The 22,363-nt window shown below is 41.6% G+C and overlaps 1 protein-coding gene across 1 annotated transcript in view; it reads right to left on the bottom strand.

Moving 5' to 3' along the window:
* The window catches only part of OLA1 (Obg like ATPase 1), a 177,476-nt gene extending 157,048 nt beyond the window's left edge, over nt 1-20,428 (bottom strand). Inside the window, exons 1-3 of the mRNA XM_067549225.1 lie at nt 20,307-20,428; nt 20,057-20,157; nt 15,763-15,906 (exon numbers count right to left, since the gene is read on the bottom strand). Of these exons, the coding sequence (XP_067405326.1) occupies nt 15,763-15,906; nt 20,057-20,157; nt 20,307-20,321 (260 nt within the window). The 5' untranslated portion in view covers nt 20,322-20,428. The remainder of the gene's footprint in view (nt 1-15,762; nt 15,907-20,056; nt 20,158-20,306) is intronic.
* Nucleotides 20,429-22,363: the final 1,935 nt, after the last annotated feature.

Raw genomic sequence — 22,363 nt, 5'->3', positions numbered from 1 at the left:
ATAAGCGCTGCCTGCTGGAGGCAGTCGTGGGGCTCCCACCTGGGATTCAGATCAAGGTGGTCAAACGGACAGAGAGACAGAGCTTGAACAATGAGGTTCATTACAGCTTGGCTAGGCAACGGGCTACCCAGAATGGACTATGCTTTAAACCTCATTTGTCTATGCTAACCTAAGGACTCCCTCTGCTGTGTTCCAGATGACTAATGAACCTTACTGATTTGACAGCTCTGTATGAGTGCCACTGCAAATGCCTGGTGAGGTGCATTAGTCCCTGAAGAGCGTACAAGTCTCCATCAGGGTCTTTCTCGGCTAGGCTCACTGAATAGAACTCACAGTGTGAAGCCAGAGCGTCCAGTCTAAAGAGGCAGTGAAGCCATGTAGCTTACCCTAGAGGAAGGTAAAGACCACTCTGGAGTATGGCATACTGAAGGGGTTCCTCCAAATCTGTTCCAAATCTGGGGCTGTGGTACTGATTCTGCAGATCCGCGACAGATACACTATACACCAGTTCCACAACTTTGTATCTTCAGCGCACTTCTCTTCCCTGTTTGTTGATCTAGAACATAAGCTACATTGTCATGATCCTGACTGATCTGCCCCAATGAGGCAATGTCCAAGCTGTCTCTGGTTGAAGAATAGATCCTTCTGAACCAGTCCTGAAAGCAGAGAAGGAGTAATTTTACATGTTCGGTTACAAAGATCCAAGGTGCTCTATGACCTAGAAGCCGTAAACAACTCCTTATTCTAGTTAGGTGGCTTCCTTCAATTGTCACAACTAGATTTGCCACAATTATGAATTTGTCCATGGGAAGGAAGGCCTTGATAGCCAGTAAATCCAAGTATGGCCTCTATGAATTGTCTTTTCTGTACCAGAGATAACAGATTTTAAAAAAAAATAGTTTAGCTAGAGACCAAGTCCTGGAAGAGAGCAAGGATTGTCTGAGTGGAAGTCAGCACTGCTTTGTAAGATTGGCCCTTGAGTAGCTACTCATCAAGATTCAGGAAAATTAAAAATTTCCTCTCAGCAACAGTATGCAGCTACAACTGTTAGAACCTTTGAAAACACTCGTGGGATAAAAGAGAGGCCAAAGAGAAGTACCTGGTATTTAAATGCTCTTGGCCCATAGTAAAACGTAGGTACTTCCTATGTGCAGAGTGAATTGCTACATGGAAATTGGTTTTTGGTCCTCAACCTACAGGATGCCTATTTCCTGCCTCTAGAGAAGGAATATTAGCTGTCAGAATCACCATCCTGAACTTCTGAGACTTTATGAATTTGTTCAGCTGTCCTAGATCTAAGATTGATCTCCATCCTCCGTCCTTCTTTGGCATGAGAAAATACTTTGAGTAAAATCCTTTCCACCTGTGAGGAAATGGGATCAACTCTATAGCTCCTGAAGTGGAAAGTGCACTTCTTGACTCAGTAGAGTCTTGCGAGGGGGGTCCCTGAAGATGGACAGGGAAGGGGGTGGGAGAGATGATGGGAAACAAAATAGATGGTGTAGCCCAATGTAATAACCTCCATGATCCACTTGTCTGTTGTAATATGCTGCCAAGCCTATTGGAAATTGGAAAGGCGGTCTTCAAAAGTGGGAGGTAGGCAAAAGGTTGCAGCTTGCAAACTAGGGTGAGGAAGGAATTGAACCCTCAACCAAACACGTCAAAACTGTTGCTTCAATGATGACTGGGTACTCACTGAAGGATGAGCATGAGTAGCTCTCTTCCTCTGGAATATTTGTCTCTTTTAGAGGGTTTGGTGGTACTGTGAAATCCAGTGAACTGGGTAGGGCATGATCTCTGGGCAGTTTAAGACCTACTAAGTCTCCTCTTGTTTATAGGGGTGTATATACCCAGAAACTTCAACGTGAACCAGGAGTCCTTCAGTTCTGCAGGGACTCATCCGTAGTCTCCAACAAGAGCTTCCAACCATCAAATAGGACGTCCTCAAGAATATTCTTAACTTTTCTTGGGAAGCCCAAGAGGTGCAGCCATGATATCCTGCACATACAATCACTGTGGAGATGGATCTGGCAGCAGTGTCCGTGACATCTAAGGATGCATGGAAAGAGGTTCTGGCTAATGACCAACCCTCCATGATGATGGCTTGAAAGTATTCTTTATGTGCCTGTGGAAGAAGGCTGCAAATTTTTTGTAATTCAAGAAGTCGTCCTACTTGGTCATAATTGCCTGATAGCTTGCAATCTGAAGATGGAGGGTTGTGGTTGAGTAAACCTTTTGGCCAAAAAGTCTAAAGCACTTCTGGTCTTTATCATAAGAGGCAGACTTAAGAGTAATGCTGGTTACATCCTGGGGGTGAGGAAATAAAAATTCTGAGTCGCTGGGAGAACCGTACTTCTTATCCACTCGTTTGCACGTTGGCAGGACGGTGATAGGAGTTTGCCACACAGTTTTCACTGTATCTAGGAAAACTTTATTAATGGGTAGCACATCCTGGGTGGGTGTTGCCGAACACAGTATGTCCACAAAGCTTGTGTCTTGAGTCTTTAACCTCCTCAAGAGGCATGTGAAGGGAGTCAGCCACGTTCTTCACAAGGTCCTGGAATTGGCCAAAATCATTAGCCATCAATGCAGGTGGAGGCATGACTGCCTCCTCTAGAGATCGCTATGAAATAGGAGCTTGAAGGGTAGCCTCCTTATCCACACTAGTTTCCTGTTTTCCAAAGGTCTCCTCATGTTGAGGGTTTGGTACAAAAAACTGTGTAACCCATGATTCTCAGTGCAGTGGAGCTGCATATCTGGCAAACTGCTGCCAATACACTGTGCAAGGATCCCAGTATGGCCACTGGAGGTTCTATACGGAAGAGGGAGTGACACCCAGGGAGAGATCAGATGGCTGATCCCACCATCCCTATTGCGGACAAGGTGTGGCTTTCACGCAAAAAGGTTGAGAACCACTGGTATAGGCATCTCAGTTTCTTCCATTTTTAATATTAGTATCAGTTCCAGTGGTATTTCTCCATTTTAAGTATAAGGAATTTCAAATCAGCAATGTCTTTCAAAACTGAAGAAACTAAGGACGGCCCCTGTATTTTTAAACTGTCAGCAGTTCACATACTATACATTTTGACTGTTTTGGTTTTGCCTTTGGAAAGGGACACCTCAGAACAGTAGTTATACCATCTCAACTTGTAACTGACTAGACTAGTATTAACAATTTAACAAAATTATTTTACTTCCATATCATAGTCAGAACTTCTACAATTTGTGTTTTTCACATAACCCAATCTAAAACTATATTAAAGTTCATATCCTCCTTTGAGTATCTGTTGTACATTAATATCAAGCTATTTTATTTTATGCGTGATTTTGCTTACAGGATTCACATGCTACTGATTTGAAAGTTAGAAATAGCTTGATCAATTAATGTAATTGAAAAATGAGTTCTATAAGTGATATTTTATTTTCAGACGCTAAATACCAAAACATTAATAATAGCATGTTTACAATAATACACATCACTGAAGCACAACTGACACTAAAAGTTTATCTTTGAAATCAAGGCTTGAATTGATACAATGGCATGTACTAGCACCTCTGCCAACCTGCTTTCTAGTTCTCTAGAATTTCAATTTCATTTAAAAAAAAGTTAAGGTTCTAGCTTTTTATGGTTGTGAAGACAACCTTCAAGCAGTGTACAGAGCGTAACTGATACAATGTCTGCTGAATCTGCAGAGAGACTAAAAAACAGCTTAAAGAACTGCCTTATTCACCTCAATGGATCTTAACTCAGAAGCTAATAAAAACAATTAACAATATTGACATTTAAATTATTTCACTGCTCATCAAAGCATGGAAGAAAGAAGAGGAAAGATTACTATGAAGATCTGCACGATCTACTCTGAATGACAGCACATTTTTGCACCAAGAGCAGATGTTCTTGGGAGAATATCACAATGTATTTCCCTTATGACCCCAAAGTAGCCAACACTGAAGCGTGCTGTGGAGTCAAGTGATCACGCATGATCATACTCAGAATATCCACACAGTCAACTGAGAGCAGCATCTCTTTTTAGCATTTCAAGTGTACATACCTAGTCTTGTGGGCGGAGCTTGGATGAGTACTACTAACTTACACTTCTCTTCTTCCAAGAGGAGTCAGATTGACGGTTTTCAAGGGGAAGAGGGCTACCTATAAGTAACTGAATTTCTCTGAAAGCAATGCCTCTATAAATTCACACTTGAGACTGAAATCCCTACATACACCCACACAATACTTTCTTCTGTTTCATGCTGCTTGATCATGTTTGACATATTTCTCAAGTTATTTTCATAGATTGCCTCATACACAGTAGTATGCAGTACTACAAGATGTTACACATGTGGACCTACGTCTTCAGAAAAAAAATATTTGGATTTAACTCATATATAGCAACAGAAATGATGCTATTGAGTTTCATGGGGGTTGCATCTATTCCCTCTTTTGAAGGAGCTTGCACACACCCTGCAACTTGAAACAGAGGTTTGCAATTCAGGGTCCCTTACAACTGCTTCTGGCTTCTCAGGGTGCAGCAATATTCAAAAGCAATTTTTACACCTGATGTCAGTTAGGGGATTGCAACCTCTTCTCTTGGATGTGGACCAGGCCACAGCTATCTACCCTTTTGTCAAATGCATTTAGGATTACTGCCATCCAATCTACATAAGGCTACTCCTGAAAGATCACTTGGAAGTTTCAAATAGCCTAAATACAGTAGTCCACCTGCTTGACATTATAAATCAAGTTGAGTAGATTCCTTAATGCTCTGGCTTTGCACTCATTTCCTACCTGCTTACTAGCACAATTCAAGGCATTGCTTTTTTTAGCCTATTAAACACTATTTGATCCACGGTCCTGCATACATAAGAGGCTAGTTCTCTCTATATGAGCCATCCCAGCAGTTATCATCCAGTGCATTTGCTGAAAAGTCCTCAGATTTTAATTCTGGAGAAAGTCTCCAGTCCTCCCGCATTTGTCTGGCAGAACTCAAATTAGTTACCTCCAGATCACGGTGCCAGGCTCATCTGCTTATACATGTTTCTGTTTGAGGTAGGTTAGATAAGGGAAGCCCTATTTAAATAGTAGATAGCTATGGGTTGCCTACTAATACTCGCATTGCAGAGCAGTAAGTAAAGCAAATATTCAAGTTAACAGATGACATGATTTTCCTTACACCACTATATAAAAACTGTCCCTGTCTGAAATAAGAAAATACTTATCAGGCATAGCACTCATGTTCATTTGATAGCTGTGTAAGTCTTCCTACGCACTGATCAATACCCAACACTTCAGCTTTGTTATACTGACCAAAATTTAAAGTTAGTTTGTCTTTCATCTGTACCTCTAAAAAGCTGCCCTCTCTCAGAACTTACATGGTTTGTTTTCTTTGTGTTAAGTCCAGTAACAAAAGTATTAGCTGTTTCACCATTAGATGATCTGCTCCCATAGCAATTCTAGAGTGCTTTAAACACCTGCCAAAGGCTTGAAAATATAATGCAGTCAATAGCTCTCTCTAGCAAGCAACTTGGCTTTTTCTTGACTTAGTTTTCAGATACAGGCACTTTGGTTCTGATTAAGCCAAGCAAGCTGGCATCAGCAGACACTGACTTGATGGCTGTTGCCTTTACATCTTTGACATTTCAACACTTTTCTTTTTAACCAAGCTTAGTTACTTTGTGTTTGAGTGGGAACTTTAAAATAAAGACCACTGAATAGCCAGAGCAGCCTTTGGATGCAGCATGGACCTCAAAAGTTTGTAATGTAAAAGGTATTTGTTGGGTTCAGTTTTGTAGCTGAAGCCTAAACTGTATTCATATGATGACCTAATTAAAAAGTCTGCATTTGCCTTCCATGACTCAAAACAGAAGCTTTAAAACTAAGCTTCTCCTTCTGAGAATTTAGCATCAGCTAAATGCCCATCACAAATGGGTTTGGCAAAATGAGGAAGAAATACAAATAAATATATTTGGTGCCATTTCTTACGTCTTAAAAATGAGAACTGGCTAAAAGATTTTTAAATAATAGTCACTGTTTGGATTGTAATGCTGCAAACAGATTTCTGAATATCAATAAGGATTTTTTCAAACAAAGAATATTTCCTACAAAGCATTTTTGGCCTTATACCATGTTTCCTATCAGCAGTCCACCCAGGCACACTATGGCCTGGTCTACACTGGCGACAGAGGTCGACGTAACGTCACTTACATTAATCTCCTAAAGCCTGCGTCTACATTGGCACGGTAGTTCCGTCGACTTAAGCCACGGCAAAAGTCGACATAATAAAACCACCTCTGCAAGTGGCGTAGCACATAATTCGAATTTCATGCGTCAATTTTGCGTCAGTGTAGACGGAGCGTAACGTAATTCGACGTTAACGGCCTCCAGGAAGTATCCTATAATGCCCCGTTGTGACCGCTCTGGACATTCTCACTCCGTTACATGGTCACGCAAACCAGAAATGGCCCCTCCTCTCATGCCCCAGGAAAATTTGAATATTCATTTCTTGTGCAGCCAGCATGGAGAGAGCTTTGTAGCTGAACTTACCATGGCTACTGCAAGGCCCAAACGCGCTCCAGCATGGAGTCAACCAGAGGTCTTAGATCTCATCAGTCTGTGGGGCGAGGAGTCCATTATGGCTCAGCTCAGAGCCAGCAAAAGAAATTTAGACATTTACGGGAAGATATCCCAGGGCATGTGGGAGAAGGGGCACAATAGGGACGCACAGCAGTGCCGCATGAAAATCAAAGAGCTACGGCAGTCATATCAAAAAGCCAGGGAAGCTAACAGCCATTCTGACTCCTCGTCCACAACATGCCGCTTCTGCAAGGAGCTACATGCAATTCTCGGCGGCGACCCCACCACAGTGCCGCCACACAGCATCGATACGTCCACTGCATCCCAGTCCAAGGAAAATGATGAGGACTCGTGGACAAGGAGAAGGAGAAGAGGGTGCAGGAGAGCGGGGTGTCCGTTCTCCCAGACGGTCAGGACCTATTCCTGACCCCAGAGCAGTCCAGCAACACACAAGACAGCAATGATGATCCTGGGGAAGACACATCTGGTGAGTTTTTCTTCTTCTTAGCAGTTATGTCCTTTTAAATGGGGAGGAAGGGGATTTCAGGGGTTTAGCGGACTTTTCTGGGGGGGTTACTCCTGGAACAGATTATTTATGAGCAGAGGTATGCTCCAAGAATCATCCATTGATATCTTAAGGAAACTTTCATGTAGGTAATCTGTTATCCTTTTCACAAGGTTTCCAGGGATGGCAGCCTTGTTTCTTCCTCCATGGTAGGATACTTTGCTGCGCCATGCTGAAATCAAGTGAGCTGGAATCATGGCAGACCACATCATAGCAGCATAAGGGCCAGGCCAGTACCGTGCTGCGTGCAGCAAATCTTCCGTTTCCTCGTGCGTTACTCTTAGGAGACTGATATCACTCACAGTCACATAGGGAAGATGGCGCATGTTTAAAAGTACCTGAGCTACACAGTCGCTACCCAGTACCTCTCAAGTCCCCTTTTTATTGGGCTACTGAATCACTTAAATAATTTTGCCATGGTAACTGACGAGATTATTAACCCGCCCTTGCTGTCCTCAGCTACACTGTGGCCACCTTGCCACAAAACGGTCATCTTAATTAAACCGTGGCGCCCAGTCAGCCCTCTCATCACAGGACATTTGAAATGAGCTTTTAAGAGATAATTAATCCTCTCTACAGCAGAGTAAAATGCCCCGGCTTACCACCTCTGTAACGGCACAGCGAGCCAACCCTTCTGAGATGCTCGTAATGGAATGCGGGTCTGGCTTAGCCTTGTGCACACTAAGGGGAGTATTTTATACATTGTTGCATTTGCTTCAGTTTTCTGTGTCTGCTAACAATGGCAACTTTGTGCATTTCTTTTTGTTCTGTAGACACCTTGACCTTGGCAATCCCCTTTAGAACTGCTGCGGAAAGACTATCGCAGATCAGAAGGGAGGAGGGGGGGAGGTTTAAATCGAGGGATGACGTTTGGCAAGCTCATGAACGCCTCCGCAGCCACTGAGACAGAGCTCCGAGCGTGGTGGCTGACCTTGTCCCAGAACATGGAGAATCGTACAGCAATGCAGGAGCATGAGCCCAGTACCACGCAGGAGATAAGGCAAATCATGCACCATCAGGCGGACATGCTCAGGTGGCTTGTGGAGCTTCAGGAGGAATGGCGACCGGACAGAGTCCCGCTGAAGCCCCTCCAGAATGCTCCTCTGCCTATGGCTTTGTAGCCCTCCCCCTCTCCCACCCCCAAGCGGCCTCGGAGGAGAATGGCCAGGCTGCAGTATGTGGTGCACTCCATCCCGGTGGAGGCAAGCAGAAAGCAGTGGCAGCCACGCTGACAGCTGTCTTGCAAGCAACCATGCTACTCCTTGAGACTGTGAATGAACACTTGCCCCCTATCCCCACCGACTTGAATTTTCATAAGTAAAAGTTTGCATCATTTCAATACGTCTCTTTATTAATTCATAGCTTGTTTGGGGAGGACTTTGGAGGGTACTGATATCGATGGTAGGGGGGATGGTAAGCAAAGGCACAAAACATACAGAAACAGAAATCATTACTGTGTCTCATTGCAAAACCTGGTTTTCAATGCTTCCCAAAGACAAAGCGCTCCGCGGTTGGCTCTGAGCGTATTGCTGCCATCTGGCTGCTTAAAATTGGCGGCCCTCTTTCTGTCTCCACAGCCCAACCCTGGGGGAACCTTTCCCTCTTCACTTCACACACATTATGAAGAACACAGAATATAGATATAACTGATGGGATGTTCTTTTCACTCATGTCCAGCCTAGTAAGGAGACTTCTCCATCTGGCCTTTAAATGCCCAAATGTACATTCCACCACCATTCTGCAAGTGCTTAGCCTGTTATTAAAATGCTCCTTTTTGTTGTCAAGGTGCCCGGTGTATGGCTTCATTAGCCAAGGGAGCAAGAGACAAGCTGGATCCCCCAGGATCACTATTGGCATTTTCACACCCCCAATGTGAATTTTCTGGTCTGAAAAGAAAGTGCCCACCTGTACGTTAGAGAACCGCCCCGAGTACCTAAATATGTGCACGTCATGCACCTTTCCAGACCACCCCACATAGATGTTGGTGAAACGACCCCCGTGATCCACAAGGGCCTGCAGAACCATGGAAAAGTACCCCTTGTGGTTTATGTACTCTGTTGCTAGGTGTGCAGGCGCTAAGATAGGGACGTGCATGCCATCAATGCCCCCCGCCCCCCCAGTTTGGGAACCCCACTGTGGCAAACCCATCCACTATGTCCTGCATGTTTCCCAAAGTCATACCCTTCTTAGCAGAAATCTATTGATGGTCCTGCACACTTGAATCACGGCAACTCCCACTGTAGATTTACCGACTCCGAACTGATTCCCAACCAAGTGGTAACAGTCAGGGGTTGCCAGCTTCCACAGAGCAATGGCCACTCATTTCTCCACCGTCAGAGTTTGTCTCAAGTGAGTTTTCATAGGCTTCAGGGAGGGGTATAGCTCTGCGCAAAGTTCGAGGAAAGTTGCCTTTCGCATACAAAAGTTCTGCAGGCACTGGTCAACATCCCACAGCTGCATAACAACGTGGTCCCACCAGTCTGTGCTTGTTTCACGGGACCAGAACTGGCGCTCCACAGACTACAGATGATGCGTTACAGCCTGCAGCAATCGGGAATTGTTCCACTTGATGTCTTGTAGCAGGGCAGCCTCCGTGACATCGCTTCGGATTCTCGCTCTCCTTTGAAAATATTCAAGGATAAGCCACGATGTATTTGTGATGCTCACAATAATAGTGCAGAGTTGAGCTGGCTCCATGTCTCTGCGGCAATGGTGAGCGCACAGCATAAACGGCACGAAAATTGGTTTCCTGTTTCGTTGGGGGCAAAAAGGGAGGGGGAAGGAGCGCTGCATCATGGAACAATGAAACTCATCCCAACAGCCCCCGCGGCTAGTTGCATTGTGGGATAGCAATCCACAGTGTACTGCTTTGAATGTCGACAAGCGTGACGAGTGTGGACACACGAGCCTGGCGCAAGGAGCATGGTGTGGACACGCTCTAGCGACTTCTAAAAATCGGCGGGTGAAAGTCGATTTTAAGTAAGTTGACTTCATTCTGCAGTGTAGACATAGCCTATGAGTAGCAGTCAACTACGGAACAGGTAGCAGTAGCAGCTGCCATATTTAGCACATTGTATAAAGTGCTCCTGGTTTTTATGCTAAGACAGCTCCCAAGAATGACTGTGAAGTCTGCAGAATTCTATTTAGTTGTCCTCCCAGCTATATTAATGTATTTTGGCTCGTTCCCACACAGAAGGAAAAAAAAAGTTTGCCCCTTTTCCTTCTCCACCCAGAAACAGCACCTCCATACTATCATTGAGGATTGGTTTGAGATGGCCTAAATCTGCCCCCATTAACATTAATAGTAAAACTCCCATTGTTTATTTTAACAAACAGATTTTAGGCTAGCACTCAGCACTTTAGGAATATCTCATCCCAAATCGCTAACAATTCAGTAAAGAAAGAGATTCAGGAGTCTTATTATATGCTGGTTTGTTTTTTTTTCTTATGGCTAAGTTTTAATTCAAATTCAGCTACTTCTAATTATTGGTTTGCTCTACTATTTAAAGTTTCAACAGAAAAAAAAAAACAACTTGCATTTAATGTTATTCAAGTACATTTACTATACACAAACAGTAAAAAGCCACCATTTCATCAATCACTACTCTACAAATTTCTCTCAATTTCACAAAATATACAGCCTTAACTCTGAACTTATTGAATAAGTGGATTTGTAATGATTGATGGTGTAATAAGATGCATGGAAGTGTTTAGGCGACAGAGTAAACACAAAGTGTGGAGGTGCTGAACTAAGGGCTTGTCTATACTGTGGGCTCTGCAGCGATCGATGAAGAGGGATCTATTAAGTAGCTCGTGTAGACCCGCTTAATCGATGGGAGATGGGCTCTCCATTCAACACCATTAGTCCATCTCCCTATGTCAACGGGAGGGCATCTCCCTTCGACACAACGCTGTGCAGACGCCACAGTATATCAACATAAGTACGTCAACAGGAGATACTCAAGCTACATTATGTAGCTTGCATATCTCCCATTGCTGCCAGCAGCAGTATAGACTAGCCATTAGTTTACTGAAGTAATTAAAGTGTACAGTGCTAGTGTTGAGGGAGAAGTATAAACATTCATGTGCACTCTTCTTTCAACAGAAATATCATACAGGACTGCATTTAAATTTTTAAGTTTGGAGAGGATACTACTCTATTCAGGATGTAGGAGAAGAAACAAATGTCTTTTACTAGAACATGACAGTGTGTTTGTGGATGCAGTTACAGTGGTAGATTTGGGAGCAAGTTTGAGTGAGAAGATTTATTTGCAATTGGTGTGGAACAAATGAAGCCGGGAATGAAGCTGGTATGGCAAACTTGGGAAATGTGGTAGAGAAATGACAGGGTGGCCTGACTGTTTAAATCACCAATTTTAAATCACAATTTAAATCAGCAAACAGTAAACCTTAGTTTAAATTACGGATTTTAATCTTGCTTTGCATTTGTACTTTTTAATTATTTTCCTAAAGACTGATTGGTAGAATGATTAAAACGTGTTTATTAGCAACTACATATAGTCTTTATATAGCTCAATACACATTTACCCAGGGTTGTTTTTTTTTTAAACACATTGTTATTACATGTCATTGACCATTGTCTAACATTTCTTATTCACTAGATAAGTTTTATTCAAAACTTGCATCAAGCTGCACTGGATGGAAACTGTAATTCAATTAAAAATACACAAAAACAGTGTTTAAAATAATGGGGTTTTAGTTAAACAAAACTATCCTAAATGTGCTGATTCATAGAAAAGTAAGTTATCAAAAGATATTTTGCATTTAAATATAACTCATTTATTACAGAAAGGAAGCATTAACTATAGTTAGTGAACTGAGACTGTTTCTGTCACCATGGGCCAGATTTTCAAAAGTATTTAGGTGCCTAAAAATGGAGAAAGGTTGTCTACTAGGATTTAAACAGTACCTAAGCAAGTTAGGTGTCTAATTCACACTGAAATAACTTGAAAGTATTTCCATTTGAAAAAAATCATAAATATGAACATCTGCTTCATTGTAAAGATGGAAATAAGATACCTAAATGCAGTACATGACACTGATATTTATGAAGTTTGAGTTGACTTCAAGTTACACACATTTTCTCCTCATTTTGTGTGTAATTAGAAAAGACGTATCCTTTAACTCATTAAAATTTGAGGGCTCCTTGATGCGGCATTTTTTAATTTAAATTATTAATACATTATAGTAAGTTTACATCTTAACATAGGGTGTCAATTTCAAATTTAATTTTAAACTGATTTACTTTAAAAAAAGAAAAATGTATTTATTTTTAAAATATCTGATTTAGATTTTAAAACAATTATTTTTTGTTTTAATTGATTTTTATCCACCCTGGCAAGGCACCATGAATTAAATAGACTGGTGACGTCTTGATTTTTAATATTTGTGCTAATGCCAAATGCACTAGATCAAGTTTAAATGCAAATTAGTGAAGCTGTATATGTGGGAAGTTCCTTAGTTTTTAAATGGTAAAAATGCAGGATTATACAAGTATAGTGAGTGAAATAACCTTGCCAATTCATGAATTATGTGAGTGCAAAGAGAATGATTAAACGTGGCCTAAGGTATTTGTGTTTTTCTAATCATAAATAAAAACAGTTATGACATACCCTGAATTAGTTTTTCATGTATTCTTTTTGAAACCCACCTTTTAAATATGTACTTAAGATTATTGTTCACAATAAATAGTTTGAGTAATATTCACAACTATATTGTTTCACTGAGTTGTCATTGTTGCAGATTTAAAAGAATGCAAGTTGCAAAATAAGCAGTGCACACCTATCACTAACAAGTAGAGTTGAATATGGAGGTGCCCAAATCATGTCACTGATGTGATCTACTTCCTAATTGGCTCTATATCTCCATGTAGGCATCATAATCTTTCAATCACCTTATGACAACATAAATCAATTTAGTTACAATGAATATCATTTTATTTTACTTAATTTTCTCCTACATAGCCTATGTAGATCTAATTAAGATGAATTATGCAACATTTGAACTGTTTAGGTCATCTTATAAGAAGATCTAAAGAACTTAAGACTAAGAGACCATCATATAAGAGTCAAATTTTAAATGTGGTAGCATTATGTTTTTAAATAAAATTTTCACTGTAGAGAACACTACTTTTAATAATATGAAACAGGCAGAAAATGCAAGTAGGCTGCATAAGTGGAGAGTAAAATCAAAAATATTCAAAGGAAATTAAGAAAACTAAATTCCATTTTAAGCTGTATCTTTCAATGTAACCAAAACTACTAAATCATGGCTCACACCTCCATAATTTGTTGGGTTTTGTGCAGTCTTCATGATACAGCATTCAAACTATGAGAATTGTGACTGTAGCCTACTGTGATTATTTTACTGATGCTTAAAGCAGATATTAGTTCTATTTGTCTACATCCACTTTAAGATATTGGGCTGTACTACCCTGAATAGTAAGCTTTCACCCGGTATACAACAGCTTAATCCCCATATCCTTTCAGGTCTGCTGGAACAATATGTATAGAAGGGGTGCTAAATGCTACTGAATCAAACTGTAAACCCTGTACATGATGGAAACCACTTCAAGATGGGGTATGGCAACACCCCCAGCACCTATGTATCCCTTTGAACATCTGTAAAGTCAAGCCAACTTGTAAGAATGAATCAAAGTGCTGTTCAAACTGTGACTTTCAGATAATTTTGACTATTTATGCCTAAAGCTTTACCAAATGACAATATTCAGTAATATTTAAGAAGTGAGAAAGACTATTAACTGGCTAATTGAAACATATCAGTACTGCTTCTATAAAAAGAACAGAAATTGAATTAAACAGAAGTTTTTCACTTAAACTGCAATAAAACCAAGGAAAAATCATCATCCCTTTGATTTTTTTCACCCAAGTCACCACCTTCACTTAGAACAGTGGTCTCAACCTTTCCAGACTACTGTATCCCTTTCAGGAGTCTGATTTGTCTTGTGCACCCCAAGTTTCACCTCCCTTAAAAACTACTTGCTTACAAAATCAGACATAAAAATACAAAAGTATCACAGCACACCATCACTGAAAAATTGCTTACTTTCTCACTTTTACCAAACAATTATAAAATAAGTTAACTGAAATATAAATATTGTTCATATATTTCAGCGTACAGTATATAAAGCAATATAAACAAGTCATTGTTTGTATGAAATTTTAGTTTCTACTGACTTCGCTAGAGCTTTTTATGTAGCCTGTTGTAAAATTAGACAAATATCTAGATGAGTTGATGTAACATCTGGAAGACCTCTGTGCAGCCCCAGGGCTACACCTACCTCTGGTTGAGAAACACTGACCTAGAACACTGTCCCTGCAAAAACACTGTACTGCAATCACCTACTTTCTCCTCCTCACAACACAGTTCTTCCATGAGGCCCATCAGTGCTAACACACCATTATGTTTTGGAGTAGGATTCAAGAAAACAACAACATTTAAAAAACAAACTGAGCCATTAAGCCCTGCAACCACCATGTCTGGTGTTTCTACAATAAATTGTTTTCTCAGATTGTAAGTTCACTGGGGCAAGAACTAAAACTTTATCCTATGTCCTGCATAACACTATGTATGCTATCAGTGCTCATATTAGAAGAAAAAGATAAGGTAACCCATTAGAACACTCCATCTGTAACACAAGGAGCTCTATACTAATTTGTTTTCCAGTATTAGAAAAATTATTTGAAAAGTATTATTAGAAATATGTACACATCAATTACAGATAGCAACAGGTTTTAAAGTTTTAGGAAATTAATTTTTGGCCAACAATTTCATGATCCCTTTTAGTTCTGCTGCTGATTTGGTACTAAAATTAAGTTGTAACAAACTGGAACTGTGCAAAAATATACAGAAATGCAGAGAGACATGCCACATTTATTGTATTATTATTTTACATTCATCATGATCTGGCTACATTTGCAAGCAACCTCAAAACTAGAATTTCTAAGTGATAAAGGTATTTATACAGTTTGACTTCCAAAAACAAATAGAAATGGGTCATCTTAAAATTAAGATTTTTGGCTTTCAAGTAAGTATACTCCAAGTCTGACGCTGAACATGTTAGAAAAAAGTAACCTGTGAAACCCATTGCCATATTATCATTGATGCCCTGAACTGAGTAAAATTTGTGAAAGATTAGATGTTTGTAGGAAAAATTAGAGCATATACAATTACTTTGAATAGGGTTTACATCCCCCCCCCCCCTTTTTTTTTTTTTTTTTTAATTTATCAGGGCATAAAGCCAGCTCTAACTGATAAAGATCCTCAATGGGCAGCCTAAATAATTATTGTTCACTCTGGGGAGCCAGGATACTGGACTACATGGTATGATGAGAAATGGCAATTCCTATGTTCCTAATTGTTATACCACAGATATCACATGGAAGGAGTTAGATTCCAGTTACTTGTACATTTCAAGTTACATTCTCAGAGGTCAATTCTAAACTAAAAAATCACACAGTCTTTAGAAGGAAGTGATTAAAGAAAAAAGCCAACACTGAACTGACATTAATCTTTTACAAAAATTCAGGACAGGTTTTTTTAAAAGCATTTTAGTTGGAAAAAAAATTATAACATTTAGAATTACCTTGGAGGCTTGTGGTACTGGCTTAGGAAGTCAAACCTATCATCTGGCACAGGTACCCGACTCTCATTTGGATCAATAGTGCAGAAAGGGAAGTTTTCTGCTGCTGCTTGACTTTTTGTTAACACATTGAAGAATGTGGATTTCCTACAAAAATAAAATGAAGACCCTCTTAATCCAGTTCCAGTTGGAGGTATTAAAAAGAGCAGGATAAAAACTTCTCTCATTCTACTCTGAGATGCAAAATACAAAGACCAGATCCCCACAAAAGAATTAATATTATGAACAGAGATAATACCACAATGGACTAGTACAGATCACAGGAGGAGTTTAAAATTCATCAAACATTAACTCTCCCCCTTTTAGCACAAGATGCTTTCAAAGATACAAAGGACACCCAACTCTCATTTGTGTCTTTAAAAATTTCCCCCTAAATGTTACCTGTCTATGCTGCATGCACAGCAGTTACCAAAACAAAACAGAGTTACAGTAAACCAAAAGCAGCATACGGAAATGTTTTGTTTTCCTCAATGCAAAAGCTATACTTTTTTTTTTTTTTTTTTTTTTACAGTGCAAAATAATATAAGGTGGCCAGGCACGAAACAACAATTTTCTTATCCAATTGAAAGTTCCGCACTGACAAATAAGAGTTTGAAACTCTTTCCCCGTTTCTACAAACTTTTGTTCTTTAAATACATTGGCCATTATTTAGATCCATAGCATCTTTACTACTTGTGCTGTGCAAAACATTTAGACTTAAATAGACAAGAGAAAAGATAAGAGGAAAATCTAAAAAGGAGAAGTCCGAAAAAGACATTATAAACTCCAGAATCATATTAAGCAATTCTGAAAAATTCTGTATGTACACTATATTGCTCTAGTTAAGAGAGTAAGAAGTCTGTCACTAACTTTCCTTACCATGTGAGCTAGCCACCAATAGTAGACTCATGAGCAATATCAGAGAATTATTAAGTAGAGCATTTTCACTCAGACCATGTTACAGACTACTTATATATGGCTCAGTCTGTCATTTGTTTTAAACTTTACCTAGCTCCTCAATCCTCTCTGAATGCCTGATACGCAAGTCTATCGATGAGAACAGAAAGGCTCTCGTTACCTTCAATATTCTTTGGCTCAGGCCCTGAGTTATCTGTAAATCTACAGTTCTATTGTTTCTGTGTTGCTATTATTGCCCTTTTCATATCGGATGGCTTTCTACCAGCAACTAAGAATCTATGAAAAATACCATTATTAAAATCAATATTTGGAAAGCAGAATGATTTAACTATATAATACAACCATAAGACAATGTTTATTTTGTTGTTATGGGCATCATACCTAAAACATGCGTCTCCAAGAGATAACATTCACTTAAAAAAAATTATATTTTCATCTAAGAATTATGAATCTGTTAGTGTGACAAATAACCTCCAGTTTGTTTATTTCGTGTATCTGACAATACTCATTTCTGGTGTACAACTTTCACCAAGCTCTGCAAAAGGGTGTGAAGAAGCAGGTGTTAGCAGAAAGAGAAAGCAATGGAAAAGGCAAGGAGTGTATAGGAATGTAGGCCCACATTATATTTGGGTGAACTATAGCTTTAAATTGAGCTGGATATTAGCATAAGCAATAAGCCCAAAGTAGATGACCAAAAATAGTGAGATCATGAGGAAAAAAAGGACCCTTCAAAATACCAGTGTTATCTTATTTAATGTTTGGGCTGGAGTAACAGAAATAAAACTCTGATAATTGGATACCTGTTGCAATAAGTAACTGGTTATATAAATTTGTTTTACATATTATAAAAAAAGGGATTCATCCGGCCTTAGCTAAGTTAAAGAGTATAAAAACAAACTCTTAAAGGCTTCATTGCTAACACCTAGCTCACCAAGCTGGAAATGACCAATATGGCTCTAAGCATCCCTGGGTTTAGCCTGTTTGTAAATATCTTGATCAAATGCTTATAAATGTTTTGTTACTGTTGGGATGTAGTAAACTGCTTATTATTTAGGCTTTTTAGGCATGTTTAGAGCCATTACATAAATACCATCCAGCCTTCGGATTTAACAAAAGAATTTCCGGTTAGTGTCATGGCAATACCCTGCATAAATAATAATTCCAACAGATTATTTTTGGTGCTGTTGTCCTCAGAAAGCCCAAAAGTTCCTTTTAAAACCAACAGGAAAGCAGAAAAATCCCTTTTCTTTAAAAAACACAGTATCATCTTACACAACTTAAACAGTACTCTGTCAGAATTGTTTAAGTTAGACAAATCTTTTAGAATTGACAATAGTGTCTGTTGAAGTTTATTTTCATATTTGTACAATTAAAAAGCCAGTGAAAAAAGAAAATGCCGCTATTATTTGACAATTAAAAGTTTTATTCCCATTTGTATTTACAAATGTAATATGTGAGGAGGACGTTTTTTTGTTTGTTTTTTTTGTTTTGGTTTTTTTTTAAGGGAGTACAACTACAAATTTTAACAGATGCAGATCTTGCCAAGCCAATTTGCAGCAGCTTTATCAGCTAACTACAGAACACTCAGACCACCATCAAACGTGGTCAGATGGCAACCATCAGTGATCTGAGGCACTGTCGGTCTTTGACTACAGTTGCATGTAAGAACCTTCCACTGAACCCAGGTGTGAAGGCTTGCTGCACACTGACCCTGGCCCATTTAAAAACGGTTCAGAAGGACCCATGAGCAGCATGGCAAATCAAAACTGGGTATGCACATGGTCAGGTCAGTTATAAGATTGTGGTTTCTGACATTATCTACAGACTATTATTCATGCCACATTGATCATAAGAGAAACCTGTGTAGGGCAAGCAGGCCCATAATGGTTGCTTCGATGAAAAGCACTCTCGGCAGTCAAAGAGGTCTGTGTATAGTAGTAGACTCAGGTTTGCCCAGATATTCTCAACCATTCCATCTGTAGTATCCTCATGATGCATGTATGGAGGAGTAATGTTGCTTAACATGGGAAGCCACAGCACTAGTGCCCTTTACAATGTGCATGGTGGAATACAGATGCGCATGAACCAACTTGACATGAGACAAATGGAGTCAGACTGGAGCACAGTATTCTGCTGCAGGGTAACAGAGGGCTAACCTGAGTTTCAACGTTTGCATCCCATGCGCCAGGCAATTTACTTAGGTTATGTGACCTCCCCTTAGCTGCAGTTTGCCAAATGCAACGTAATCATCAACGACTACAAATAATCTACCAAAAACTTCATGCATTTCCCAGTTATTCTGACATCTTCAATTAATGAAAAGTCTTACACTTAGCCTCCTTGGTCGGGCCCTTTGAGATCTACAGATGAAAAGAGCTATTATCACCCTTCTTATAAAATTTCTCTTACGCAATGTAGCACTTAACTTTATACAAAAATTTAATTCACACATCTCAGAAAACTTTACCTAGAAGGAAAGGTATAAAGTTCTTCTGAGTTTTTATGACTATGGCGTCATTAACCCCTTCCTGTCTACAATCTTCCTGCTTAAATTTACCCATTATTACATACAGTCCACAAAAACATAAAAGTTAGGAATGGTAATAATAGATTTCTAGCATCATCCCCCTGGCAATAAAGGATTGCTCCTCACAGTATGTTTTCTCATTTTCTCTCCACTACATTTTTTCAGCCCTTTATGTAAGGTTATTATAGTACACTATAGTGTTTTTCATGTCAACCTAAAGGCAATTCAAACTTTAAAAAAAAAAATTATATTTTATCCTTCATTTTAGACATGTTTCCACACAAAATATAACCAGCTTTCAAATGTTCTTATTTAAGCCAATACCCCAAACGCACCTTTTTTGATTATCAAAATGCATTACTTATTTGTTTCACAAATGAACTGGAGTCAATGTCGCAAAGACTTTATACTGATTTAGTTAAGTTACTAGCCTGTTTTATGTTTCCAGAGAATAGGCATCCAAGTACAAATTCGCATATATGACTGTACTGCATTTTAACCTTCTGAGGGTTTTGTTTCTTCACATTCAAACAAATAAAGTATAACTGACAAGCCAAATCATGCCTGTGCAGCATTCATGAAGCATCTGATGCAAACAGAAATTCAACAAGCAATGGAGCCTAATTAGATCAATTCATCTAAGCAATACACACATAAATAAAATAAAAGCTTAGAGTTTTCTTCCATCCTGTATGCTTTTAACACTCGACTGATAAGATGCATACTACAATACTACCTCTTTGAGATTTTTAACACAAAGACGTATAGTCGCAAGGATGAATAAGCAAAGCTTCTCCTCTCTTAGTCACCTACCCAACATTTGGCAGCCCAACAATGCCGATTTTCAGGGAGGTCCCAAATCTTCCAATGATTGGATGGGGCTTAATCCCATCACCTCCCTTTTTGGGGGGCATCTGAAATGACAAAAGGGAAAACGCTTCATGTTTTGAGCCCGATTTCCCACCCCCGTTTCCTTCCCGGTCCCTCCAAACCTACAACAGGCAGGGGCAGCCTGCGGCCGCCCCTCACGCGTTGTCCTTCCCAGAGAGATTATTACAGATACCTTTCTGGGAGCCATAACCGCAGGGCACCAATTGCAGAAGCGGCAGAGGCAGCTCGCAGCCGGTGGCCGGGCACAGAGCAGCGCATGGCCCCTCTCACGCAGCACAGAGACCTCGGCTGGCTGAGTAGCTGGATTTGGCTGCTGCGGCTTCTGCAAATCCCTTGCAAAGGCTGAGCTAAAAATAACCGGCTCAGAGCCCAAGAAGGGAGCGAAATTCAACACCCACGCCCCGGCCTCCCCGAAGCTGCTGCCGCTGCCGCCCGGCGTCCAAGCCTGACGCGTGCGGGCGCCGCGCAGTCAGAGGGCCGGGCAGCGGCCGGGCCGACTCGTGCGCCCAGGCACTGCGAGGCCGAAGCGCCCCACCTGAGAGCCGCGCGCCGCACCTTCGCCGCTGCCCGACTCCGAGTCCTCTCCCACCGGAGGGAGGCTGCCACCAGCCTGCCCTCCAAGGCGGGCCCTGCCTGTCTCCCGGCCGAACGCGCGCCGGTGCCCCGGGCCGAGGCAGGCGGCTGAGCTCCTGCCCTCCCCGGGGCAGCTGACACCGGGGTGCGGAGCTGAACGGGGCCTGCTCCGCGGCGCCTAGTTCCGGCGCTGCAGTGACAGGACCCAGCAGCTCCCCCCGCGGCCGACGCCTGCCCCCCGGGGGGCAGAGAGAGCGGGCGGGTTCACCTTGCGGAGACGAGGGGGGGGGGGTTATGATTACACTGTCCCCGCCGGCCTCAACCACGAGAGCGGCGCGAGCACCACCACGGCCACGCACGCTCGCACCCCAGCAGCAGCAGGCGGAACAGGCGGGGCCCAGCAGCACGCCACCCAGCTCAGCTGCCTCCCTCCCATTGGGCGGGGACACCCAGAGGGGAAAGGTCACGCGCACAGCGGGGGAGGGGAGGGGAGCCTCGTGCTCGCACGGTCGGGCGTTGGGGGAGGCTGGTGCTGCTGGTTCTACTGGGGGTTGGGGCGGGGGGGGGGGTGACTGGCTGGTCCCCCGCCTGCCTAGGCCGTGTCTCTGTTGCGCACGCGCACGACTCTCACCCTCGCTTCCCGCCCTGCAGCCGGCGGGACCCAGCTGGGCCTGTCACAAATCCAGCAGGCTCTGCGGTCCCCCGCCCACCTGCTCCTGCCCGTCTCAAACGTTCCCGAGGAAGCGTTTAGATAGGACTGTGGCGGTGCATGGCCAGAGCCAGGCGCGCCGCGCTCCCTGGGCCTGGCCCCCCGCCCCCAGCGGCAGAGCTGCCACGATCAGAAAGAACTACTTCCGTATAGTGAGTGTAGGTTGATAGTGGTGAAAGCCGACGGAAATTGACCTCAGAGAGCACTGACTGCGGGGATCACCGCCTAAAGGGGGGTTACTCCAGATTTACAGGCTCGCAGAGATGGGGGCTTCGTAAACTGGCTATCATCCCTCACCTACAGCAACAAGCTCTTCCTACTGCTTTCAGGCCACGATGGTGCTGCTCTACAGGGGGAGGGGGCCAGAAGAGGGGATGGTGCCAGATAAGACTAAAAACCAGGTTCTGTCTGTTTTTCAGATCCCATGGCATTTTTCTTAAACAAATAGTCTTGAATCCTTGTAGAATATCTCTTTTCTTCCCAACCCACTCTGTCATCAACCATTGGTGGAGTGCTGCTTGCTATACTTCTATGCTATGCGAATTAAGGGTATTGTTCTTATGGAGTTGGTCAAATGCTTTAGGATCTTTGGGGATGAAAGGCATTATACAGATGCTGTAATACAGTAGGTTATGGATGCTATATAAATAAATACCAAATATTTTTACAATAACTCACACTCCTTTCTACCTGGCAGGTCTGTGGTTCAGTGCACACTTTCACTCATCTTGACTTCTTGTTCAGATGCTAAACTTGGTAGAGCTGTTTTATAGTCTGTTTTCAACTCAGAACTCCTTGGCCCAGCTTCGATTTAGGCAGTTCAGGTAGTTAATCACCCAAGCAGTGGGAATGATTTAAAAGTTCTATAGAGATAAAGCTGTAGAGTGCTAAAGCAGCTCCAAATCCATTTTATAACACTTGGTGAGTTCACTCAATAGGAGAAAGAC

This window comes from Emydura macquarii, unplaced genomic scaffold, assembly GCF_026122565.2.
Source record: "Emydura macquarii macquarii isolate MOO-44397 ecotype Brisbane River unplaced genomic scaffold, CSIRO-AGI_Emac_v2 contig_1253, whole genome shotgun sequence".
NCBI classification, from domain to species: Eukaryota; Metazoa; Chordata; order Testudines; family Chelidae; genus Emydura; species Emydura macquarii.
The sequence above is the reverse complement of the archived record's forward strand: the minus strand, read 5'-3'. Positions and strand labels throughout refer to the sequence as shown.